Source organism: Poromitra crassiceps (genome assembly GCF_964638095.1).
Source record: "Poromitra crassiceps genome assembly, chromosome: 5".
Lineage (NCBI taxonomy): Eukaryota > Metazoa > Chordata > Actinopteri > Beryciformes > Melamphaidae > Poromitra > Poromitra crassiceps.
The window spans coordinates 30878497-30888230 of NC_139642.1; the positions used below are offsets into that span (position 1 = coordinate 30878497).

General features: G+C 45.7%; 1 protein-coding gene across 1 annotated transcript in view; it reads right to left on the reverse strand.

Moving 5' to 3' along the window:
- mecom (MDS1 and EVI1 complex locus) overlaps nucleotides 1-9734 on the reverse strand; it is a gene marked incomplete at its 5' end in the record, with an annotated part of 217346 nt that overhangs the window by 139421 nt on the left and 68191 nt on the right. Inside the window, one exon of the mRNA XM_083637173.1 lies at nucleotides 1493-1839. Within this exon, the coding sequence (XP_083493299.1) occupies nucleotides 1493-1839 (347 nt within the window). The remainder of the gene's footprint in view (nucleotides 1-1492; nucleotides 1840-9734) is intronic.

The window sequence follows — 9734 nt, forward strand, 5'->3', positions numbered from 1 at the left end:
AAAGAGCTTGTTCAACCGGCCGTAAATCTCTTTGGGGAGGGACAGAGACTTTTTCAATCATATTAAGACCCGCTGTTATGAAAACATGAAAGAAAGAAAAAAGTCGTTTTTCTCACTTGACTGTAAGAGGAATTTATAGGTTGCGTCTCACACAGCAGTAGATAATGAAGGAGAAGTTGTTTCCTTGAGAAATGGAGTCCGGAGTGAAAAGAAAAAGACATTTATTTGCGTGTGGACCGAGCCAAAACCACTGAGTCAGAGCTGATGGTCTAATGCTCTATGATGCAAGCCCAACCAGCACCAGTCCAAATCCAAAACTATTTATATGAGCTGAGTGTTGATATTTTACCAACACTTTCAGAGTCAGCGAGCATTAAAATGTGCTTGGGGGTTATGCAGTTGTCTTTTTCATAAAAAAAAAAACGGTGGCTTTTCTCGTCATGAACTGCATGGTGTGGCATTGTTAATGAGCTTGGATCTGTCCTACAAAAGGACAAAGACCTAAATCCCCCCCCCCCACACACACACACACACACAGCCAAATTAGAGATGTGCTGAAGCTGATACTCTGCCAGACCCTTCCTCCCGCTCCATAAAACCAAACTGACCTGACACTGACAGAGACCACACCTAACCTTTGACCTTGTCCTGTGACCCGGCCTTCGATTTTGTGCGCCGGCTGACCAATATGTGATTGGCCGACGGCCGCAGTGGGTCTCTAACCAGGATGAAGAGGGGATTTATGGCTTTTCATTTTAATTGAGTTAAGAGCATAGACCTCAGCTCCCATTCAACGGCGGCGCTGAGCTAACATTACATCACTAGGCAACAAACGGCGCTGTGGTCACTGGGCTAAATCTGAACATGACGACATGCGAGGGAATAAAAAGAGGACTGATGTGAACGGCGCAGAGAAACCTTGTAGATGCAATTCATGTTAATCATGTTCATACTGAGGGTTCAGATGATCCTTTATAAGTAGAACATGTTTCATTAACCTAGTGGCCATAAAATCTTTGAAATGTGAACATTTCAAAAGTGTGTGTTGCTCACTCTGAAATATGTCTGTGTTCTGAATTCTTGAAAAGCTGACATTTTAATAACACCAGGTTTTCATTCAACAGCAATTATGCAGCCCAGAAAATTCTTGAGACTGCATCAATTTCGAATCATCTGAATGTACTAGCCCATACCCGGGGATCGGCGTGCCACAACTACGTGCAGACTTACGCTTAGACTTGCCAAAATGCTCGTAAACGCCTTAAATGTGGGAAAATGGAAAAATCATCTTCATCAGTCCCTGCCTATGCCAATGCTCAATGTCCATGTGCACTTTTAGATTGATTGGCCAACCCGTGGAGGAGAACAACAGACAGACAGAAGGACAGAACCGTTTTCTTATAAGAGGATGAAGGCACCAATTCTTGTTATCATGCCGTTTTGGAATACTTTGGAGATGCGCATATTAACTCTTCTTCATTTATGTTCCTACCTCCCAGCCATCAGTGGGGTCGCTCAGACAAGGCCTCTGCTCGCCCTCGTACGGTCCGAAGCGTTCACCGATGTCCACCCTCCTCCGGGACCAGACGCCCAGGCCGCCGTCTGAAATGGCAGACTCTCGCAGCTCGAAGTCCAGGGGAACGGGCAGGTCGTCCTGGGGCATATAGATGGCTGGCTGCTGGTAGGACAAGGGCTCCTGGGGGGAAGCCTCGTCACCGGAGAGGGGAGGCGACGGCGGATCCTCTGCCAGGGCCGATGATGGCGTAGGGTCTCCATCAGACATGCACACATCGTCCAAGATGTCCGACGGGTAAAGGGCAAACTCATCATCACCATCACCTGTGACCGAAGGGGGGGGGGAGAGAGAAAGACTACTTGAGGGCGACGCTCATTGTTATGTTGAATTACATGATCATTTCAATAAACTGAAAAATTAGTACTTCCGTAATACTTCCATTCAGTGTCAATGAAAAACAATACAATATAAACATATAATACAATCTATCACGGTTTAAGTTTGTTAAATTCAGAATTCTCGCTCTCGCATTTTTCTGCTTGATCTGAAAGCCGAAATCTGATCAACTGTTCTTCAACATAAAATATGAATGCCAACAGCATTTTAAAAGAGGTTTGATATATGAATGTGGTGTCAACGATATTTAAAGTACTGTTCGGTTTTTCCATGTTAGAATGTTGTTTTTGACTTCTTTCACACAGACAACACATGTTGTACAGATTTGTTCATATACTGTACTTTGGCTTGAATAACAGGGCAAAAGGCATCTTTCCAGTCCTGTAAATAAGTGATCCAGAAACACTAACAAAAGCGCAGAAAGAAGCCGCTTGTCTTCCTCATTTCATCTTCTCTCAATAACCAAATGAGTAACACATCCACAGTCTACATGTAAAAATGTGATCAGTTCAAATCAACAGCAGGAGGAGGAAGGTGCGACAGGGTTGCAACAACAAGTGGGGGGATCCGATGACAAAGCCTTGATTCTGTTTTGATTGAGCTCAGTAGTTTGTTCTGAGGAGCAAGCGAGCATGACAGAACCGCTCCTTTCTCCTGTCGAGTGAGAACCGTTCACTCCCATATTGATGTCATTCAGTTTTTAGTTGTTTTTCTCTGTGTTGTTTTTCTATACTGTCGTTCTGTAAGCACTGAGCGCTTCCCCTGGTCCCATAATAAAACAGACACATTTAAATTAATATTATTTCAAAACTTCAAAATAAGAATTAGCCCTTGACAGCAGCAACCTGGTTTGTTTGCCTTTAGGTTGAGTTGATGCCAGGGTGGGTAACCAGGGTCCACTCTGCATTGTACTGCTCTGACTCTTTTATATTTCCCTTTCCTGAACTCTTTCACCACTGTAGTGTGAAAACAGAGGGAAGCGCACTGGGGTTAATTGTGAATACAGTGAGAGAGGACATCGGAGTGTGACCCTTGACCCCCACACCGGGCTTCTTCAGAGCGGCGCACGTGGCTGCTGGGGCCTGGTGGTGGAAGAGGGGTTGAATCATGTTGACACAGCGTGTAGGTATAGCAAAGTCCATGTAGGTATAGCAAAGTCCATGTAGGTATAGCAAAGTCCATGTAGGTATAGCAAAGTCCATGTAGGTATAGCAAAGTCCATGTAGGTATAGCAAAGTCCATGTAGGTATAGCAAAGTCCATGTAGGTATAGCAAAGTCCATGTAGGTATAGCAAAGTCGCTCTGTTTGAGGTCTTGTGAGCTCAAAATTCTCTCATTAGCATTTATTACAGAGAGAAAAAGTCACGGAGAGACACACGTGTGCAGGCAGACACAGGCAGAGACAGTCAGATGGACAAGTAGACATGCAGACAGTCTGACAGAGAGACAAACAAACAGACAGACTGACAGAGAGACAAGCAAACAGACAGTCTGACAGAGAGACAAGCAAACAGACAGACAAGACCCAAACCACAGACTGTAACTGTATATAAATACAGTATGGACATAGCCACCATGACTTCACCCATTGGTTTGGATCCCGTTTTGAAGCCTCGAATTTGGCATTTTGACCGTTGCCATCTTTTTTTCTTTCTTTCTTTAGGCAGACAGCTGCTATTGGTCCGTGATCGGCGAGCAGTGTGATCACTGGATAAGCCTATACTACTACTAGTCTATACTACTACTACTACTAGTACTACTACTACTAATAATAAGACCGATAAGAATGAGAATTGTCCGTGTGTGAGCAGAATTTTGTTCGGCCACAGCTATGCCATTTTACATGTGATCGGGCTGAAAGTGTAAAGAGCACCCGTGCTGGTGACCTGACGGAGCCAGATTCTTAATTAGGTAATTGCCCTCATACTGTACCCATGGTGTGATGTCACTCGAGCAATGATGGCATCATCTGGTGACATCAGCACTGATGACATCACTCACTGTTGACATCACTTACTGATGACTTGAGTGCTTGAGTGACATCCCTGGTGACATCACCAATCTAATAAGTGATATCATCAGTGATGAATTTGAGTGTGTCCCGGAGGCTTTGGAGACCACTGTGTTCCATCTAACTCCCACTAACTGATGATGTCATACCCACTGATGATGACGTAGACTTTTGACATCATCAATGATGCCATAAATACTTCCCTGCTGAGGTTGTAAAAGGGTCGACTCGGCTGGCTAGTGTATAGATATGTCTGCTGACAGCTGTCTCCTATCTGAAGAGCAGTTTCTGTGTTCCATCTGTCTGGAGGTGTTCACTGATCCAGTCTCCACACCATGTGGACACAACTTCTGCAAAACCTGTATCACTCAGCACTGGGATGTTAGTGTCCAGTGCCAGTGTCCCATGTGTAATAAGATTTACGACTGAAGCCCTGAGCTACATACAGGTCAATACTTTCATATCTGAGATGGCTGCTCAGTTCAGGAAGTCGGTGAGTAGTAGGCCTAAGACAGAAGCTGAAATCTGGCAAATGATCCAGGAGAGACAACTGAAGATTGAGGAGATCAAACACTCAATAGAGCTCAGCAAGGAAGATGCAGACAGAGAGATAGCAGACAGTGTGCAGGTCTTCACTGCTCTGATGCAGTCTGTGGAGAGAGGTCAGGCTGAGCTCATTGAGACGATCAAAGAGAAGCAGAAAACAGCAGAGAAACAGGCTGAAGGCTTCATCAAAGAGTTGGAACAGGAGATCTCTGAGCTGATGAAGAGAAGCGCTGAGGTCAAGCAGCTCTCACACACTGAAGACCACCTCCACCTCCTCCAAAGCTTCCCATCCCTGATCACTCCTCCACACACCAAGAGGTCAGGGTCCATCGCTCATCATATGGGACTGTGAGGAGAGCTGTGGCTCAGCTGGAGGAGACCCTCAGGAAAGAGATGGAGAAGCTGTGTGCTGATGTTGAGCTGAGGAGGGAGTGGATGTATGCAGTGGATGTGACTCTGGATCCTGATACAGCACACCACTATCTCATCCTGTCTGTTGATGGGAAACAAGTAAAAGAAGGTGATGTTTTGTTTTTGTGTGTGTGTGTGTGTGTGTGTGTGTGTGTGTGTGTGTGTGTGTGTGTGTGTGTGTGTGTGTGTGTGTGTGTGTGTGCGTGTGCGTGTGTGTTTCACTTTTGTTCTGAAAATTGAAAAAGAAAATATTGAAAAAAAAAAAAAAAGTGATGTAAAGAAGAATCTCCCAGATAACCCACAGAGATTTTCTTGTTATAGCAATGTCTTAGGAAAGCAGAGCTTCTCTTCAGGAAGGTTTTACTATGAGGTTCAGATTAAAGGGAAGACTGAGTGGGATTTAGCAGTGGCCAGAGGTTCGATCAGCAGGAAGGTACAAATGATACTGAGCCCAGAGGATGGCTACTGGGCTATAAGTTTGATGAATGGAAATGAGTACAGAGCTGCTGCTGGCCCTGCTGTCCCCCTCTCTCTGAAGACGAAGCCTCAGAAGGTGGGGGTGTTTGTGGATTATGAGGAGGGTCTGGTCTCCTTTTATGATGTAGATGCTGCAGCTCTTATCTACTCTTTTACTGGCTGCACCTTCACTGAGAAACTCTACCCATTCTTCAGTCCTGGTATATGGGGTGATGGTGGTGAAAACTCTGCCCCTCTGATCATCTCTCCTGTCAATCACAGAGATTAGACGATTCATTTATTTTTCTCAGTTAGGAAAGAAAGAAAGAAGGTGGGCAGGTCGCCGATGATGTCATACGTGACCACTAGGGGCCGAGTGGCCAGGTCGCCAATTATGTCATATTGCTGCAGGAAACATTGCAGCCACACTTCTAGCCACGTCCTTTCTCTGAATTCTCCACCTCGTTTCGAAGAAATCAAGGTCACATAACTAATAATAGTAATAATGATGGGACCTATATAGCGCTTTTCAAGGACTCAAACGCTTGACACTATACACTAAACACTAAGGCCGCGGTGATGATCGTGCAACAGACAATGGACAAACATGACACAGACCCACAGGGATAGGTGGGGGGGGGGGGGGGGGGGGGGGCTTAAGAGAAGCCAGAGGAGAAGTGATGGGTCTTGCGGCAGGGTTGAAAAACTGTGAGGGAAAACTGAAGGCTCTGTCACCGAAAAAGGCTCTGTCACAGAAAACTGCGGAGGTTGGACTAGTAATTTACTAAATGACTCATGCTACATTGAAGAAGACTTGAAACTATAGCGATTGCGACTTTAAGTGTTTATTTACTGAGGTAATAAGCTTTATCAAGTGAGAAGTAGGGTCATTTTCCCATACACTTCTTTACAATTAGACTGTCAGGATCGGAGTTAGACATGTGGATCTATTCGCGGGTAGTTGAGGGCCAAGGCAAACTTGGTAAGTCTTGAGAAGTAGGGAGGTTGTGGAACTTGATAGCTAGGTCTGCAGGTTCTTTTCTGATTTTTGCCATAGACTGTATAAACAGGCGAGTTATATAAAAAATCAATGCCCCGTACAGTTGTCATAAATGGGGAAATTAGCTCGGCCTGAACCAGGCTATAAACATGTTTATTTCTGCTCTAAATTTGGGCATTTTAACATGGGAGTCTATGGGAATTGACTCGCTTTTGGAGCCAGCCTCAAGTGGGCACTCGACGAACTGCAGTTTTTGCCACTTCCGCATTGGCTTCATTTTTCCAAGGCGGAGGTTGCCACTCGACCGAAACGCAGCGGGCCAACGAACGAGCCAGCCGGCAGGACAGACTGCCAGCCAGGTGTCCATCCAGATGGATGCTGAGACATGGTGACGAGACACACTGCCAGCCAGGTGTCTATCCAGGCGGACGGTCAGACAGACTGACAGACAGTGGAAGCCGGAAATGATCCACAGGAAGCGGCCGCTCCCCTGGCGTGCGTCTGTGGCAGGCTGTGCCTAACGCAGGCTGACAGGCCGGGCAGAGGGGCTCCGCTAATGAGGCCGCACAGCCCATCCCAGAGCCAGGGAACATTCCTCAACGGCCTGACTGTGTCACACTGTCAGACCTGGAACCTTTGATCCACACGCAGGTACACACAGATCTACACACACACACACACACACACACACACACACACACACGCGCGTGCGCGCGTGCACACAACTTCGTCATTGGACATGGAGCAACCATGCTTCAAATTGGCTGAACGAGTCAATGTGATTGGGTCATAATGTGACCTAAAGGATGAACTTATAAGACCTGGGCAATTTAATTTGCTCTCAAGTATTTCAGTTACTTCATGTCCGCTTGCATTTAAACTGTCACGAGGATAAGCCAGGCACTTTGCATGCAAGTATCCTTAAAATATGTCCAACTACCACTTTGGCAAGGTCGACACACAATGTCTGACGACAGGGAATGCAAAACTGCGTTTGCTACATGAGCTGTTTTCCTCTGCCAGTTAAAAATCATACTTCCTGTCAAAATGTGTGTGTACTTGCTGTGTGCAACAAAACGGATGCACGAATGGATTGTGTTTTGTTGCGTGCGCGTGTCTAAGCAGGTCTACAACTCGAGTGTTTCTCCAAGTCATTCCCTGCAGATATACCTGATCACGGTGCCTGTGCACCTATTGTGTTTGACACACACAGTGTGTGGGCCCAGCGTGTCTGAGGGGGGAAGCCTTTTAAACACTGGCTTGAGCCGGGCCGGGCATGAAACCCAATGTGGCTGTGGGAGTCAAGCTAATGATTTTCAGCGCGGAGACTGTGTAACGTGGTTATGGTCCTGGACCTGAAGCTTGCCATATGGTGGAGGGACAAGAGCTTTTAAAGGTAACTGTATCCCCTCCATGGCTGTTTCCCCTCTGACGTTCCCCCCTAACACTGGACTCCAAGTTTATATTTGATTTAGACCAGAAATTCCCCCGGTAGAGCGGATTCAATGAGAGAATTTCGGTTCATAAACATATACGTTTCTGAAAGGTAAACGTTCCCCCGAAAGCAAATATGCTATGTTCAGAGTTTTAAAAATTGCGGTTTCATCCGTAGATGAGAGATAAGTCAAAGACCGTAGCTCTGCTTAGACACTGTGGGGCGTTAAGGACAATGCACACAGATGATCTGATCTGTGTGTGTGTGTGTGTGTGTGTGTGTGTGTGTGTGTGTGTGTGTGTGTGTGTGTGTGTGTGTGTGCGTGTGTGCGCACACACTTCTGTGAGCCTCTGCTTACTGGAGGCAAAACCTTGTGTTTATTTGTTCAGTAATGGACATGACTTCATCAGTGTGAGCTGACGCCCTCATCAAAGGGAGGCACTCCAGAGGAATGCTGGGTAGAGAAGGGGAACTCCAGCTGGGTGCAGCATCCGCAGCACGACTTCAACCGCATCATTAACATAGATGGCACATCATGATGGCACAAGCCTTACACAAATCTAAACAAACGCTATTCAATAATATCAAAAAATATTTTTCTTTCTGGGAGGTATGCAAAGAATACAAAAACAAAAAAAGATTGACTGCAAAAAAAAACATTATCTTCCCCATCAAAATCAGGTATGGACATAGGAAAATATACCATGACACTACGCACAAACACATCCAGGCGCACACACACACCTATATCCCGTGTATTCAACACTCGTGCCCCACGCCAAATTCATTAATTTTTATTAGGAGGGAAAACATTTGTTCCCGGGCCTGCTATCTGCATGGGTGGAATGATTTTCACCTCTGCCACGAGGTGTTGGGCGGACTCATACATCACGCGATTACCCCGAGCAGCCAGCAGGGCCGCCATCATCAGGGAGTGAATTAAAGATGATAGAAAGAGCTATTAATCACTGTGACAAAGCCCCTAATGGAGGTGTGACCCAGCCACTGCCGACGGGACGCCAAGGGGACGCCCCCACGGGACAAATGGAAACATATGTTTACAGAGAGAAATAACCTACCTGTGGACATAGTCACCCCCTCCTCTCCTCTCTCTTTCTCTCTACACCTCTGTCTGTCTGTCTCACTCTACTTTCTCCTTCTTACTGTCTGTCAAACCTCCATTCATTCTACTCTGTCACTTCTTTTCATCAGCTAAACTGCTCCTTCTATAGCCTTCTCTTTCATCATGTTGATTTGTAATGATCTTGCAAATCTTTAAATCAGGCAACAGAGGCAATAAAGTCTCACATTTATAGTCAGTGATCTAGTGGTAAATAAAGAGGTGTGTATATATATATATAGTGATCATCATAAGGAAAACCATCACCAACATAAATAAAACGGCCATCTGGGTAGTGTAGAAGTCAAACTCGTCTATGACACAATTGGCTGTGTCTGCGGGTGGGAAGCCGGTGGGGCATGAGTCCTGGTTGCTGCACTAGTGCCTCCTCTGGTCGGCTTGTTCGGGGGGAGGGGAACTGGGGGGAATAGTCATCCTCCCACGCGCTATATATGTCCTGGTCCTGCCTGTACTCCTTGCTGTCAGGTGAAAAGAAGCGGCTGGCGACAATGTAAATTAAAATGGATCATATTTTTCAGAAGGATATATTTCTTCAAATGTTTCATATAGCTCATATTCTACATACTGTGATGCATATGAATTTACCACACAAACATGATACAGTAGGTGAATCAACAAATTCACCTTAGCAAATAAACAAATATTTTTAAATTGAGTTTCGGTGGGTTTCCTAACTTTCCTTCCCCACCACCTCTGCTTATATACTGAGTTAGGATAGGACAGTATAAGGAAGGACACTATCCATCTACTTTGCCTGGACCCAGTTCACACATCACTTCATCACAGAGGCGTAACAGTTTGACTGATGGGGGTCTTCTTCGC